This window comes from Periophthalmus magnuspinnatus, chromosome 16 (genome assembly GCF_009829125.3).
Source record: "Periophthalmus magnuspinnatus isolate fPerMag1 chromosome 16, fPerMag1.2.pri, whole genome shotgun sequence".
In the NCBI taxonomy this organism is placed as follows: Eukaryota; Metazoa; Chordata; class Actinopteri; order Gobiiformes; family Gobiidae; genus Periophthalmus; species Periophthalmus magnuspinnatus.
In genome coordinates, this window is record NC_047141.1 from 25,172,460 (window position 1) to 25,189,343 (window position 16,884).

Below are 16,884 nucleotides of genomic sequence, written 5' to 3' on the forward strand. Positions count from 1 at the left end.
TATGTCAGTTTATGCAGCAGAGTGTCTCTACTGTTTACACATTTGTGCTGTTTGTTGTTGAGTCAGCTGGTCTTGTTTTCAGAAGTTAATACATCTGACCCATGACACATTCTTGTCCACCCTTCAAAGGAGGGACATTCTCACTGCCCTTTTGCTAATGGTCAACATTATACTGTGCTATTTTCAAAAGTAAGTTCAAGTAAATAAAGCAGACAAAACAGATTGTACATTTTCTATTCATTTCGGTACAATATAAATACAATCCTGTACAATATAGTAAATATTATCTTCAAATACATCATGTACAGCCCATTTTAGGGTGAGCAGCTTTCTTCATTAAAGTCTCGGGTTACTTACATTTAGCCTACTTGAAACACTTGAATATAGGTCTTTTTTCCCAACAGTTCATCACTTCCATAAAAATATGTTCTTTTCTTTTCTCTAAAATACTTGATCAAACCCTACTAATAAAGGGCAATATTGCATGTTTACGTACCACTTCAACATGTTACATTTAACAATAGTTTGTTTACAAATAAAAAGAAGACATGATCATACACATGATTTCTGTCATTCAGTTAGATGGAGAGACAAAAGATAAAAACCTTTGGACTTCAGGATATCCACAGTTTAGTGTTATAAGCTCAGTGAACTGTCAGTGCTAACTGAGGAGTCAAAGACACAAATGTCAGTTTTTATAAAGCCACAGCTATAAGGTATCAGTATATTATCCAGGCTTATTATTCAATCAATGAGAATAAAGTGATTTGTAACATAAGGTCCCAACGGCCTGTTGTCTTCCACTCAGCTCATTATTATGAGACAGTTACAGAGCTTTCTGCTGACTCTTTCCAGTGCAAGCATCAAAAGGACAAGGACTACACTATCCACAGTATAATACAGTACTTCCATAGGATTATTTAACAACTGCAGTCAAACACAGAACACTTTTCAGGCATTAGATTCATCCTATTTGAGGGTATGTGGCATTACCCCTGTCAATATGGCACAAAGCTTTACACAGATTAGTATACAGTTCCATGTTAGTACAATAGCAAAACAACAGCAGATAGAACCATAGTTCTTTGGTTGCCCCTGATATCTCATGTTGATGAATATAGCAATGTTTAAAAGCAGTAGTACATTCTTTTACATTTCCCAAAATGTCTCCAGGTTTTATATAAAAAATACTTTTATAATGCTCCAAATTGCTGGAAACTTAGTTCATTGCTTAGTTCATAAGCACCCAAAGAGAAAAATGATATTTGCTATAAAAATATAGCGGTATAAAACTTATAAAGCATGTGCATAGTATTTGTTGTGAACAAAGTCTTGAATATAACTTCAATAAAGCACAAGCGACGTAAGCTTCAGAAAGCAAACATCAGAAGAGTGAAAGAGGATAGGAGGCTTACTCATGTCGCTGTTACTTGATCTAAAAGCCAGTCTCTGTCTTTTGGTCCTATCTGATTATAGTGTGGAGCTCTGACTCTGTGGACGGGGGTCCTCTGCTGAGACGAGAGGGCTTCACAAAAACACCGTGGCCTGGGGGACACCGGAAGTAAACTCTGCCCTGTACAGTCCCATTGTGCTTACCTGTAAAAAGAAATTAACAAAACCATTATTATGTACAAACATTTTCTTTATTACTAATGTTCATATCAAATATAGGCTACTGAACATCTGTCCTTGGAAAATAACAAATTTTACTGTGCTGCATTAAAATTAGAATATAGAAAATTAGATGATTTATTATCTCATTATTAGGTAAAAAAACAAACAAAAAACCCCCAACAACTATATATATATATATATATATATATATATATATATATATATATATATATATATATATATATATATATATATATCTTTATTCAGATTTTAGAATAGATTCTAAAATATAGGGGAAATTACTATCCACGAGGCAAAATATTTGTCTCTTACTGCACCTGCCTAGTGAAAATTTACAATTAGCCTATGAAGTTTTATGAATGAACAAATACTTTATATGGACTAACCAACTGCCAAGTCCAGCTTGACGCCGATCCAGATCCCCTTGGCAAATTCCACCCCTCCGACGTAGTGGACTGTTCCTCTCCTCTTCCCCACCCACACCTGCTCTCCGGGGGCCATCCAGTCAGGCAACTGGACCGGGGAGCTCTCCTCTCCACTGGAATCTCCTGAGGGCTCTGCGCTGCTGGGGTTTGGGCTGGGACAGGGACTCCCATGAGGCAGGTCCCCCTGTGCAGGCTCACAGACCGGAGGCTGTCCTCCTCCACCAAGTGGACCACAGGGTGGAGCTATGGAGGATTTTTGCAGCTTAGATGGTGGGACTGTTGCAGAGGACACTATTAGACTTTGAATGGGGCCTTTGAAGGAGGATACTGAACTGCTTACTGATGTGGAATACAATATATTTAATTCTGAGCAGGACTTCTCTGTGTGTTCCAGGACATTACAAGGTTTCTTCTTGATTTTGTCACTGTTTTTTACATTAACATTGGGCTCCTTCACTGATTCCCATGTCTCTGTAAATTGTGTTAAGCCTTCTCCAGGGCTGTCATCAGCTCCTTTAAAGTCACTGAACTCCAGGCTGGCACTGAGGACACAGTTTGGAGGCACTGCTTGCTCTTTGTCTGTGCAGTTTGGAATACTCATGGGTGAGGAGGCAGAATGACTTGAGGGATTGTCACGTGTTGTTTCAGTTTGAGGAGGCTGGTGCTGTGTGTCACCTATAGCACAGACACTTTTACTTATGGTGCAGGTTTGTCCAGAGGTGCTCACAGTGTCACAGCCGCCGGAGCTGTGCAGGTGGTCAGAACTGGCGCTCAAAGGCACATCGGACAGTGTAGCATTTGAGGCACTGTGAGAGAAGTAGCCGCTTGTGCAGCTGCTGGTCGTGGGGCTTCGTGATATTTGTCTCTCTCCACTTCCACCTTCACATCGAGTTTCTTTCACATCTAAATTACCAGACATGGGTCCTTCTTGGCTCTCAAGAGTGGCATTATAAATATCAAAGTTTGCAAAATCTTCTGGGATGTAACTCTGGCAGTGCTCCTGAGGCTCCTGGTCCAACTTCTTTATGTCAACGTCTGTCTCGTCATCCTCGGAGTCCTGCTGATGAAATCAGCAGCAAGAGGCAAAGGATCAATTTAGCAATAAAAATAAACTATAATAACAGTAGAAATAATGGGATGTGATGAATATTGATATGATCACAGCAACTCACATTAGAGTCAAATACTGCACTGTGTGCATTTACTTTATCAAAATATTCAAATCAATATTGTAGTATTGATACAATTTTTACTGCACAGTTGTGTGCACCACAGCTCTAAGAGTCACGCAGAGTATGTGATGTATGCAGCTCATAATCAAATAGAGTAAGGTAAGTCTCATTCACAATTAATCCAGTCCAGTTTTGAAATAAGTTTGTGTTTAAATCAGATTTTTGTCTGAAATGGTTGAGCCCTTACTTACAGAGGTGGTTTGCGGCGTGCTGCTGGGAATGGAGGGAGGGATGGATGAGGTGGGAGACTTGCAGTGACCCTCACTGCCTGACCGTGGCCGGGGCCCGGGGCAGTGGAGCTGTGCAGTGCTGTCCACACATGAGCGCATGCTCTGCAGATGGTCAAAACAACACACTCTTCACACACACAACATGCATGGGGTTTGGCAGGCATGTGAGTTAGTGTCATGCAGAATGTAACTTCAAGCATCCTGGACTTATAGCTTGTTTTAAGATTGTATAGGGCTTCACAAATGCAGTGTTAGTTTGGCCAATTCGGGATCAAAGAATTTGTAAAGTCAATCAAGCATTAAGTGGGTAGCAAACACTTATAATTACAGCTCACAAGAGTAACAGCTCTTGAGCAAGCCATTCCACTCTGAATTGTTATTGGGACAATGTTAATTTCAAGATTTGTAGTTTCATGATGGATGTAAATGTGATGGTGGGAATTAAATCACGATGAACATGTGTAGAGTACATATACAGTACTGTAATTATAGTATTATTGTATTTAACATACCTCTTGACCTAAAAGAGGGCGATATTCTAGTGATTTCTTCACTTTGGTTTCTTCTTTGACAGGTAGCAGAGACTTGAGGAACTTACTAGGCTGAGGAGAAAGAACTTTAAACGGGCTGGAAATAAAGAAGCTGGGGCTCTCTGGAATTTGTCCTGTGTAAAAATATAATAAACAGTAAGTTTCTCAAATGTCATAGCACAAAAGTTTGAAGCCAGATACTTACCTTGACTATCCTTCTCTTTAACAGGTGTTGTGCAAAAGAGGCCATCCTGAGTTATGTCAGAACTCTCTACACAATCAGGGTGTCCCTATGTGGATAAAAAAAAATAGAAATAGAAATCAAAATGATTTTTTGTGGTATTTTCAGGACATTTCACATTCTTCATGTACTTTGAAAAATTCTGTGCACATTTTTGTATTATGCCTTATGCCACTATACTATTATCTCATTTTAAACACATAAAATGTTGCATCTTTACCTTACAATCTTCATCATCACCACAAATAGTGAGGTCAGATTTGCTACAGGATGTCTGCAACAAAATCATATCATACTTGTTATTTGTTTTTTAATAAGTAGAGATACTGCTGTTCAATAAATAATTTCCTGTACGTTTGGTGTGCTGATACTCCTTCGTAAATGTCTCCCCTTGGTGGCAAGAGCTTCCTTAACAGTTACAGCCTGCAGACAAATGCAGTTCAAATACACAAAAGTAAAGATTTAAACATGTTTAAATCCTTATATTGTCCCATTTGTGTGGGAAACAGGGCATTACCTGTCGCAGCCTCTCAAGGCTCAGAATGTTCTCCACCTCCAGAATCCCCCTGGTGTATTTCTCTATGTACGTTTCACCGTCTGGACTCTCCTCATTGTCCCCACGTGCTGCCATAAGAGCCAGTGTCTCCCTCTCCTCTGGCTCCTCTGAGGCCTGTCACACAAGTTACATGTGATGGGCTAAAGTTCTTCAAATCAACACATTGAAAGAAACTGAGCAAACCTTTGGTATGTTTGAGACAATCTCGTAGGTCACACCACAGCTGAAAAGTGCATTCCTCAAAGACATTCTACGCTTAAGGCTTTGAGTAAAACTCTGAAAGAAAATATTTACATAAAAATATGAACTTTTCCATTAAAATAGCATGTGTTTGCCTTATATTCACCTGTTTGTTATAAATGTTGACAGCTATTCTCTTGCGGAGGACCAGCTCCATAGAGGCAGGGTGGCTGAGCTGCACAGTGGCTTTGATGATCAGGTAGATGCGCTCGTTTTGAGACGTGACCCTGTTCAGATGCACTGAGTCATGGATGGAGGAGTCCCAGGAGCACACAGCCAACACCTGGAGAGGAGGGAATAGGGTTAATATGAGCAACTGTACAGGAAAACACATACAATAATTCAAACATGAGGGGAGTCATTACTGTAGCCACCACTAGAGGGCTGTAAAACGCAAAAATGTATTCACCTCGTCATCGCTGTGCCTGATGATCGGGAGGTAGTAGAACTGGCTTCCATGCTCTTTAGGCAGAATTGAGTTGACACCAGCAGCATGTGGACCAGAGAGCTGTTCATTTATTGTTAAATTGTCAGCTGTAAAAAAAAACACACACACAAAAAAAAACAGTTACATTACAGTAGCATTATCAAATGAAGAGAATATTTAGTAGGTAAGTAGTTTTGACTCACCATTTAGATCCAAGAAGAGAACAGGAATATGTCCTTCCATTCCAGCAGGCGGGGCCCTGCATGAAATTGAAGAAACCAGTTGTCATACTAACGAGCCTTATAAAAATATAATTAAATGTTTTAGGCAATGATTTTACCAGTCAGCAGGAGCTCCAGGGATACCACTCCCAGGTGCAGGCACCAGAACAGCATTTCTCTCTTCAGTTAAACCAACCCACTGCTCGACCAACCGGGCTTCACGCTCAACATCCTCTTCTGATTTTTCTAAACATAAAAAGCAACAAAACTACTAAAAATCCAAACCATACACTGCACACAAATTGCAAAATATAATTAAAATTTTCAAGTGGGACATATTGTATAAACCTGTATATTGAAACTACTTTATGCCATCAATAACTCAATAACCTAAAAGCAGGATAATCCCATTGAATCCTATTATAAATGAACAATATCATAAAACCAAGAAGGAACTAATATTTAGTAAAATTATAGTTGTTATCATGTTAATTATTCAACCGTTTACAGTTCAAATGTTAGTATACTACAAAGAACAAAAGGTACGCATCATAAATATTGAGCCCTAAAATATATAGTTCCAAGTTTGTCTAGTAATTATTGTGACAGGCCTAAATCCAGGGACTGAAGTTTACCGTGTTTGTTCATTATTTTCTTAATTTGTTCATCCAGATATTCCCTTCGCTTGATCAGAGCTTCAGACCACCGCTCGCGAACACAGTTAAGGTCTTCTTCCTGAGTTGACACAAAGAAGCCTCAGTCAGTCTCAGCTAAAATGCAGGCCAACAATATCAAACAGGAAGCAGCAATGTATTAGTGTGAAAGCCTTGAGAACTCAAATAAGACCCCAAGTCATAAGACCACACATGTTCAAAAAAATCCTTCAAATCTTTGAACCACTTGCATATTGTTGAGTCAATTATGTTAAAGGTGCACTTTGTAACTTTTCTGGTGGGGGGTTGCCTGCTTGCCCCCATAGAGATGTTATTACTGTGCCTGGAATGTTCCACAATATGACATTAAAAATATCTAGCTCCATGAAAACAAGCTGGTGACCCCCACCAAGTCAAGATATAGGTCAGATCTGTAGAGAGGCTGCCCCACTCATAGGAAGAATGCCATGGTATTTTTGAGCAATAAAAACACCGATGATTAAATGTCATATTCTGGAACATTCTAGGCAAAGCAATAAATAACAACGGTTAATGGAAACAAGCACGCCAAAGAAGCTTCCACCAGAAAATTTACATGCTGTGCCTTTTAACAAAAAGAGTCCAATGTAAACCCTAGTAAGTTCATCCCTGTCTTGACACCCAGCTTGAATTACTCCTCTAAATAATGTATAGGCCACACTGAGTAAAGCTTGCTGCTAATTGAATAACGGCAATTCAACCATGCAAAATGTGAGAATCCATGCAGCCATGCAGTGTCCTTTTGATTCTTTGTTGAGTGACAGCATTAGTAAAACAACAAGGGAGGAAGAGGTCCCCTGATGTAACAGTTCTGTCTTTGGTGAGAGCATTTTGTGAAGAATGGTTGGTGCGCTTGATAATTACACAGTTAGAAACATCCATGTGTGCAGCTGGTGTTTAATAAGGCACTCCAGAAGAGACACGCTGCCTTTTGCTCAGCAACAAAACAAGTCTCAAACACACAATTGGTTTGTTTCATGCTGCAGTGTGACCTAAAGGGGCAGTAGCATTTGGTACCTGATAACTATCCATATCGTCTTCAGCCTCTCTCTGGTAGGAGAGAACACACTCATTTAATAAAAGGAATTAGAATGCGCCAAGGAATAAATTACTCCCAGATTATAGGCGAAAGACATATAAAAAATTGATACAATTGCAACAGTTTAATTAAAAATAAGAATATAGAGTATAAGTATAAAAAATTACGGCAGTCAGGAACACAGTGTAATCTTCCAAAGAAGGATAAAAAAGTGAAATTTCTGCAGTCATTCATGTTTTATGCTAGACTTGAACCTCATCCAAGACATTTACAGGCACAATTTAGCACATTCCTAATGCATTGTTAAAATATCTCAATATTGTTATTGAGGTAATGCAAAAAAATATTGAGACATTGCATCACAAATATAAGTTGTGATTGTGCTTTGACAAACCTGGTAGCTATCGAGGGGTCTCTGCAGCCTGGTGGAGCGCGCCGACACACAGCCAATGGAAACAGAGAGCACAGCCTCCACGAGCAGAGGCAGAGTCCCCGAGTTCTGCACTGGTTTCACACAGACCTGCAGCCTCCTAGAGTGGCCCTGTGGAAAAGAGTAGCTCACTTTATAGGGGGCATCAAAATTTATGTCTGTTGATGTAAAAAAGTTATGTCATGCAATTTTTTGCCAAATAAAAATAAATATATAGGGACATATGTGAAATTGACATTTTTGGAGCTTTTAACCATGTTGTATTTAAGACTTGAGTGTTCACAAAATTGCTGTTTTCACCATCCCCCTATCTCTGGCCACTGCTCTGTACTTATTGGCGACTATTCCAAAAATTCATATTCACATAGTCATTTTTCAACAATAAAAACATGCAAGTTTCATAATAAATGGACATAAAAAACACACATATTCAGAAACAATAGCACAGTAAATTCAGAACAAAGCTGTCATACCTGTCGAAGTTGGAAGACCCCTCCAGTGCTCACATCTTTAGCTGGGAGCATCTCCACAGACGAGTACTCTCCCTGCTCATTGAGCTCCTGAATAGATGTCCACAGCTCAATCCTGCGAGACACTTCTCTCCACCTTCAGCAAAAAAGTAAGATGAAGAGAAGCTTGATCATCCTCATCTATTTGTACTATTTCACTGGCTATGTTTGCATGCACACTAAAAATCTGATCATCATTTGATTTCAGGAGATATCAGAGTATTGAAACAGCATGCAAACAGTTACACTGGATGTGAGCAATCGGATGTATTTCTAAGTGTTCACATCTGTGCAGGTTTTGACGAGGACGATTACGCATAAAAGAAAAAAAAAGGTGGCAAAGACTAAATTAAAATACTAAATATTGAATTGAGTTTTTTTTTTTTTTAATACATGGTTCTTTACGGCAGTTACTCTAACTGACACTGTCATCAGGTGATTTCTTTTGTGCATGCAAACACACACCAAAACCAGATCTTATTATTGGCTTATCTGGTTATTCTTTTATCTGACTTTTTATTGGCCATGTAAATGTACCCACTGTTTTTCTGTCCATACTGTATATTTTTAGTTCTATTTACCAGTAGTCAAAATCTTCTCTAATGCATGCTTTTTAGTCTATCAAAGTTAATATTTTGCTATTGTTCATTGTTTTTGTTGCAGCCTATTGCTAAAGCGCACTCCTAGTCTGGGAATTCTGTTCACCGACAATGACAATAAAGGTTTTTCTGGTACTGAAAACAAAGCATGTACCTGTCTCTAAGTGTTTGGGTTTTAGCCTCTAGTCCTTCTAGCTCCCAGGGTGAGTGTCCATTCCCAGCACAGCGATGGCCCCACACTTCAATGGTTAAAGCACCATCAGATATGAACTCCAGGAACTCATCGGTGACATGTACCACAAAGTCCTGGATAGAAACATGTTAAATACAAGGAACTCAATGTAATCAATCAATTAATCAATCTAACTTTATCCCCAAGGGACGATTTAAAGGTGCACTATGTGTTTCTTTTTCTGGATGGGGGTTTCTTACTTGTTTCGCCATGGAGATGTTAATGCTTGAAATGTCTGGAATATTTTACTGTATGGTATTAAACTTATCTAGCTTGGCTCAAATAAATTATAAGTGTTTTTAATGCTCAAAAATACATTTAAAAACATTCATTCTACTGTGAACAGGGTAACCTCAGCACAAGGTTGACCTACTTGGCTTAGTGGTGGCACCAGCTTGTCTACATGGAGATATATATGTTTAATGCTATACTGTGAAACATTCCAGGCATTGCAACAACATCTGCCTGGAAACAAGAAAGTGGCAGAACCTCCACCAGAAAAGTTAAATCGTGCAGCTTTAAGCAGATTGAGCAGATAAAATGCAAGAAAGGTCTCAGTTCAGGCTATGGAGCTGTTATAATGTAATATTACCTTAGAGTGATCAAATTGCACTGTGAATTGAGCATCGGGGCCTCTGGGTTGGTGTCTATCTGGACTGACCATGGGAGGCGCCACAGTGGGCTCGCCTTGTTCCCAAAATGTGTATTGACAGAATACAAAGTGCGACAGGTTGAAAGGTAGACCGGTGGCCTCCCTAATTCTTATCTGTGAAAAACAAAACAGATCACATTGGTTTTCATTGAATCACAGATTAAGTATTTAAGTGCATATGGCAGGTATTCATGTTTTTCTAATTATTATAGGGTATAGTGGGATAGCACCTGTGTTACAAAATGATCATAGTTTTACATCAGTTAAGGCTGTTTGTGAAAATAAAAGTTGAAATAAAAACAAAGGAAAATATCTGGTTGTAGAGGCAGTTTAAAGATTCTTTAACAAAACAAAGGAAGTAAAATTATAAAATTCACCAGTGTAAAAATAATACATATATATAGAAACTAGGCAAGACATTTCTTAAATAACAATTACAGTATGTTAATTATGTTTTAGTGAAATTAGTAATCTAAAAGAGACGACTACTAGTACCGTATTTTCCGCACTATAAGGCGCATCGGAATATAAGGCGCACCTTCAATGAATGGCCTATTTTAAAACAAATTTCATATATAGGGCGCACCGCATTATAAGGCGCATAGAATATAAACTACTGTAGTATCTGGGGTTGTGTTATGCATCCACGAGATGGAGCAGCGCTGAAGGGAATGTCAACAAAACAGTCAGATAAGTCAGTCAAACTCACAAAACAAGTTAATGCATTCACAATATAGTAACTCTCGAAATAGTGCAACGTAATAACAATAACTCAACGTTGTTCAAACGTTAATGTCCAATGTACAATATCTCCCAGCCTTGTTTAGTTGTAAACACGTGAAAGAAACACGTAAAGCCTCACTTTTTCAGTTCATTCCTCATTCATGAATCCGTCGAGTTCTTCCTCTTCAGTGTCTGAGTTGAGCAGTTGGTCGAGCTCATTCAAAGTGCCCGATTCCGTCTCGTCAAAATCGCCATTATCCGTGTCACTGCTGTTGTCTAACAGTTCAGTGACATTTCCTGCCTTCGTGAAACTCGGACCACAGTTGAGACTGATATATCAGCCCAGGCATCCGCGATCCATTGGCAGATTGTGGCGTATGTCGCCCGGCGCTGTCTCCCCGTCTCCCCGTTATCCCTATAGCGTCGGATCCTGTCGTTGCGGACTTTCCAGCAGCGTAACTCCGCGCCCAGTCGTGCTCTCACGTAAACTCAAACGGCGTCTCAAAGCGAAGACGCGGGGCTATCTACATATTTTACCGTCATTACAGTAATCTGCCTCTGTTGTCCTGAAGGTGACGAATGAGAGCGCGGTGCTGCGGGGATTTTCCCAGTCATTTATTCCACGCGTAAAAGAAAAAATACGGATGGATGTGTAAAATAGAAGTAGTTGTGTGAAAAAATGCAGCAAATGCTGATACTTCGTTTAACATGATTTTTATGGCTAAAAAATAATAAAAGTCTAGGTCTAGGTGAGCTATACTGGCCCATAGTGTGCTCAGTCCTTAAAGGGTTATTACCGCTATTACTTCAGCGACGCCTCCTGACTACGGGTGTCATAATTGACCAATATTGATCCATATATAAGGCGCATCGGATTATAAGGCGCACTGTGGGTTTTTGAGAAAATTAAAGGCTTTTAGGTGCGCCTTATAGTGCGGAAAATACGGTAACTGGATCACGTAAATTTAACCACACATCCCCCATCCTTCAGTCTCTTCCCAGGCTCCCTGTGCCCCTAAGCATTGATTTTAAAATGATCTTATTTGTTATTAAATGTCATCATTGTCTGGCCCCTCAGTACCTGTCTGATCTGCTTGTACCTCACACCCCCTCTCGTGCACTCATGTCAGCAGATTAGGCTCTTCTCTATGTCCCAAAGACCAGGAGAAAACAAAGAGGTGATCATGTATTTGTTCCAAGGATGTGGAATCAGCTCCCTCTGCGCATTAGGCTGCCCGACTCATGCCCTGTTTTAAGTCTCTCCTAAAGACTCACTTTTTCTCCTTGGCTTTTAAGTCACTTTGACAGTTGACTATTTACCATTTGTTACTTTTTAATGTGTTCTGTTTAATTTGTGTACAGCACTTTGGTCGACTGTGTTGTTTTTAAAGTGCTCTAGAAATAAAGTTGAGTTGTTTCTTACCCTACAGGTCAGTCTCTTTGCCATGTGAACAATCTCCCCATTTGTATCCATGACCTCAAAGCAGGTACTTTCACTTGAGTTTTCTGAAGAGTCATCTCCCCCACAAAGGCGCTCTGGTAAAGCTCCACTGACACGCATTATTTCTATGTGGAGCCTACCAGCTACCTGTGCATTCAACAAAGGAAAATGAGACCAAATGGCTTATATTTGCTGCTGTGTATTCTTTTCTTATGGTGGTTGCAGCGTACCTCTCCCTGTTGACTGATAATGGGCACAGCATACTGCAGTTTAACGTCATGGAAAAGGCACTCAAGGAAGATGTTGGCGACTCCGATCAGGTTGTGATTCTCTTGGGCCTCATAAAATGGGTCACAGTGTTTGCTATTTGGCTTAATACACTGAAAGATATGACAAAATGGTAGTAAATAAAATCTGCCTTCTGTCTATTAAATTGCATCTATCTATCTATATCATATTTATCTTATATATATTTTACCTTCTCTGCTGTGCCATCCTTCCAGTCCCTATAGTGGTCCCTCATGTCCACCAGTTTATTCTCAAGCTTTTCAATGGTCCACACTTGGGTTCCCTTCCCTTTCCTCCGCACCTGAATGGCTGGTTCACTTACTATGGCTCCATGCTATAATAAAATAATAAGTCACAATTAATCATAACATTTAAAAGTATTACAAACCATATAAATAGTCATTGAAGTAGGCAGAATTTTTTTAACCTTGCGATTAGCACTAAGGTTAGTGGCAGGAATTTGAAGGGTGACTTGGTAGTCTGTCAGTTTCTTCATCTCTTCTGCCAGAAAGTTTGCTTCTCGCACCAAAGCGTTGGCTTTCACAACCTGCTCTTGAAGCCGAGAGAGACTTTGACGAAAGAGCTCGTCCCTGTTACAAAAAAGAGCATAAAGCAGTCATCTTTTATTGTGTTCATCTTAGGGAATGACCACTATCTTGTTCCACAAGATTTATGGTCATTTTGAAGAACAATATTTCTTTGTGTCAGCAACCAGGTTAGGTTATATTAGACAGCGCTCTAATTTGCAACAAATGTGTGTAACTTTTACACATGAAACATTGTCTTTTGGTTGATTCTCATATATTTACAGAATTATTCATTCATATGCACTATCACTGAAACAAATGAATAAACTTAACTGAAAATAACTCGTCAGAAACATAGTATAAAATATGCAATATTAAGAGGGAATATTGAAATAAGATATATTGATTGATTTATTATAAACTAGCCTATGTCAAAATCTTTATGTAGATTTGGTTTGGTCCAGTATTAGTCCTGGTCCAGTCCATGTTTATTTCCAACTATAGCCCCCGTTTCATCCCAATTGTAATGTGGTGATTGGCTGATAGCAGTGAAACATGCTGATATGTGTAATTCATTCACCTCTCCTCAGTCCACAGGCGGATCTTGCTGTGCTGGGCAGACGTTGGGAACATGAGGCGCTCACTGCTGCTGCGGTGGTGTTGCTGCAGTGTTTTTTCGGGGGACAACTGTTGCCGTAGCGACTCCAGCTCTCGTTCGTACATCATCCTCTGTTCTTCCAGTGCAGTCCTCTTCTCCTCTAGGTACTGCTTCTCCAGCACCTGCACCACGTTCTGCATCGGGTCTGGACACAAGCACAGCCCTTTTCAGAGAATACAAACTATAGCCCAAATGGAATATCTTGATTAGATAAAATTGACTGAATTTAGGAAATACATCTTAATTTCAGCATGTGTAATCCCTCAGTCGTCCAGGTGAAGAAGCAGCTTGTCCGGTTGACAGATTTTACTTTTTTTACTTTACTTAATTTCAGTAGCTTTGACTAGAAAACATGAAAAATGAAACATCTAACCATGTCAAAACCTTATAATTAACTTGTTTATTCAAAATCTAATAGATTAATTCACTCCATAGTGGCACCTCATTCAAAGTGCCACTATGGTCTGGGCAGAAATCAGTGTAGACATTTTTACACATGATGTTACGCAAAAGATAAACAAATAATACCATTGTTTCCCAGAGTCTTCATGATAACCTCCATCTGAGCAAACTCATAGCTGTAGTCCTGCTCTGAAGACGCCTCACTGGCAGTTTCCACATCAACCTCAATAAAACTCTCTCGTGGAGACGCTCTTTCCAGGTCTTTCAAACGGTCCCGGCGCTTTCGTTTAGGAAGATTTATTCTACAGTGAACAAATGGATTAATATCAGTGTTATTAGGGTGCTATTACATTATATAAAGCAAATTTAGTGCACTTATGTAAAAGTCAGTACCTGAAGAAGTGGTTGTTGCCCCATAAGATTCGGTCTCCATGCCACAGGTGCACCAAAGACTCAGTGATAGTTCCATTTACACAAGTCCTAATAGAGTAGCACATACGTTCTATAAAAACCTTAAGTAAATATATCTACAACAATGATCTTTCAGTAAAATAAGTCTACTTCTAGGCAGCTGAATATGGATTGGCAGATCTAATATATATATGGCCAAACTAAAACTATAGGTCTGTTATATTTATAATACATTTAAAAAGCATAAATTCTGAGTCAGCCATGTTCTTGTTGGAAATTAATCATTTTTGAAAGATAATATCATATATTCCTTTATTGTTTGTCTTCGGACGTAGCACCACATTCTTCTATGTAAAAGCCGTTATGTTTCTATTTTTGTGGTTGGAGGCTCATTTCAAACAATAAATAATGTAAAAAACCTGAAATGTATTCATAACACACTATAGAAAACATACTACAGTTCCCACTGCAGTGGCTGACCTTGCATTCTCGATGGGCATCAGGGTGACATCACCGTCTGGGCACAGCTCCAGAACACAGTGCTCCGGCTGGATCCCAATCCCAAAGAGCTGGATATCCTGGGATGTATCTGCACCCACACGTGTGTGCTCCTATTGACAGGACGAGGTCTTCATTAGCCTTAAACTACTAACTAAAATGTGGTTTTGAGAAAGAGATATTTTATTAATCTAGATCTGAAAGCCTGTAATTAAAAAGTGAATGAAACTGCAAAAAATGAATTAGATATGTTATGCATGAGAAACCATTACTAATGAATGATACATATTTTCTTTTCTACAGTTAACTTTTGGCTACACATAAATAATTCTTCATAAGGATTTCAGTTATGAGCTAAATAATCGTGCGTATAAATTTTCTCCATAATCAACCAGCCCTAGTTGCCACTGTAGCTATAAATCAAGCTGAAATCAAGTATGAAGCCAGTACAACAAAGAATTTGCCTGCCATTGCACTGTTAAATATGAGGGCGTTGTTAAACAAACATCCCGACTTCTGGAGGATGTCCGACCCTGCAGAGAAATAAGGCTCTTCACAGCCGCAGTCATTCCACACTGATACGGAAAGCCTGTCTGAATCAGCAGTACAAAAGAGCGCTGTTCTGTAGACTGTATAGGCCCTTTGCTCACATGCCTTTGCTCAAACAATTTCTGTGCTAGCTTTATTTTTCAAATTTTGCAGAAACGCTATTCTTGTCCACTCTTCATAATATAATAAAGGGAAAATTCAACAACACACAGTACTGTATCTAAATTAAACAGAGGCAGATAAAGAATTCACATTGATTCTAAACAGAGATGTCCATTCGCAGCAATAATTTGTTTCTTATTATTTACTTTTACTTAAATTACATTTAAACAATGTATCTTATCTTCTCTGTTTAATTCAACCTATATTTAATCATTAAACCAATTGAGATTACCAACCTACTATATTTTCAAGGAAGCGCTGATCAAAAAGAAGCAGCAAGTACAACACTAAAATAGTTCATAATAATAATGATGAGGCATTAGTCTGATAAAGTGCTTTTACAGACGCTTTACAGTTTTGTGCATTATTGCCCAAGGATACAACAATATTATGCACTGGTCTGACCAGGGTTCCACCCCGGTTTATTTAAAGCAAATCAATGAAATAGCAAAACCAAATTGGGTGGTGATTAGTGTTAGTCTAGCTGTTCATAGTAAAAGAAAAATGAAATTCTGTCAACTGGATAAAATGTGTTTTGAGTTAAAAAATACAAAACTTTTTGTCCAGTTGACAGAATTGAATTTTTCTTTTAGTAGTAGTAGTTGTTAGTAGGGGAAATTGTAATACCAAACAATGAGCCTTTTACAACACAATTCAGAATTATATTTTTAACAGCAGTACCTTCAGATAGTAGACCAGGAGCTCGTTCAGGGCAGGATCCGCATTGAGATTGACTAGAAATGACTTGTCCTCGCCCACTTTGATCCCAGATGTTTCCAGTGAGATTCCCATGCTTTCCAGCTGCTTCTGCCGTTCCTGTTGAAAGAAAAATCTAGAATTTGTAATGGATTTAAACTCAAAACATTACTACAGAAATTGAATTACTGCATACAGTTGCAATCTCTTCTGTCTTTCGTAATTTCTCTTCCCATGTCACGGTCAGATCCAGAATGAGTTTCTCAGACTCCTGCAGTTTTTCTTTTAGTTCAGGCGCTTTCAAGGACTGTGAGAAATCAGAAAATTGATTTGAAGTATATATATTTAAAACCAGGATTCAGTTCATATTACAAACACAACACACATCATTAACACAAAAACTTACCCTTACAAATGAACCACTAAACTAATACAAAAATCATATGAACTTCATGTTTGTACAGGTCTTAAATACACCAGTAAAGATATATTGTAAAAGCCGCTCTTAGGGTCAAAATGAGACTGCTGTGTGCTCTCTTCATCTAATTTTAAAGTGTTTCTATCATACACAAATGAGGAAATAATGCTGGTTATTGTTAGCATTAACTTGACAGCACAACTCCACTATGGGCTCTGAAA

General features: G+C 38.9%; 1 protein-coding gene across 6 annotated transcripts in view; it reads right to left on the minus strand.

Moving 5' to 3' along the window:
* Positions 1–239: 239 nt before the first annotated feature.
* kif13a (kinesin family member 13A) overlaps positions 240–16,884 on the minus strand; it is a 37,960-nt gene continuing 21,315 nt past the window's right edge. Inside the window, exons 12-40 of one of the 6 annotated variants that reach the window (XM_055227566.1) lie at positions 16,442–16,552; positions 16,231–16,365; positions 14,821–14,951; positions 14,323–14,409; positions 14,056–14,231; positions 13,450–13,672; positions 12,770–12,932; positions 12,533–12,676; positions 12,285–12,434; positions 12,037–12,201; positions 9,831–10,004; positions 9,161–9,312; positions 8,372–8,504; positions 7,863–8,009; positions 7,447–7,479; positions 6,373–6,472; positions 5,857–5,983; positions 5,720–5,775; positions 5,499–5,623; positions 5,196–5,372; positions 5,033–5,125; positions 4,811–4,963; positions 4,648–4,716; positions 4,514–4,567; positions 4,258–4,342; positions 4,035–4,186; positions 3,484–3,624; positions 2,022–3,117; positions 240–1,596 (exon numbers count right to left, since the gene is read on the minus strand). In XM_055227566.1, coding sequence (XP_055083541.1) covers positions 1,463–1,596; positions 2,022–3,117; positions 3,484–3,624; positions 4,035–4,186; positions 4,258–4,342; positions 4,514–4,567; positions 4,648–4,716; positions 4,811–4,963; positions 5,033–5,125; positions 5,196–5,372; positions 5,499–5,623; positions 5,720–5,775; positions 5,857–5,983; positions 6,373–6,472; positions 7,447–7,479; positions 7,863–8,009; positions 8,372–8,504; positions 9,161–9,312; positions 9,831–10,004; positions 12,037–12,201; positions 12,285–12,434; positions 12,533–12,676; positions 12,770–12,932; positions 13,450–13,672; positions 14,056–14,231; positions 14,323–14,409; positions 14,821–14,951; positions 16,231–16,365; positions 16,442–16,552 — 4,686 coding nt within the window. In that variant the 3' untranslated portion in view covers positions 240–1,462. Of the gene's footprint in view, positions 1,597–2,021; positions 3,121–3,483; positions 3,625–4,034; positions 4,187–4,257; positions 4,343–4,513; positions 4,568–4,647; positions 4,717–4,810; positions 4,964–5,032; positions 5,126–5,195; positions 5,373–5,498; positions 5,624–5,719; positions 5,776–5,856; positions 5,984–6,372; positions 6,473–7,446; positions 7,480–7,862; positions 8,010–8,371; positions 8,505–9,160; positions 9,313–9,830; positions 10,005–12,036; positions 12,202–12,284; positions 12,435–12,532; positions 12,677–12,769; positions 12,933–13,449; positions 13,673–14,055; positions 14,232–14,322; positions 14,410–14,820; positions 14,952–16,230; positions 16,366–16,441; positions 16,553–16,884 lie in introns of all 6 variants that reach the window. The other 5 variants (XM_033980533.2, XM_055227567.1, XM_055227569.1 and 2 more) reach the window with 5 other exon arrangements.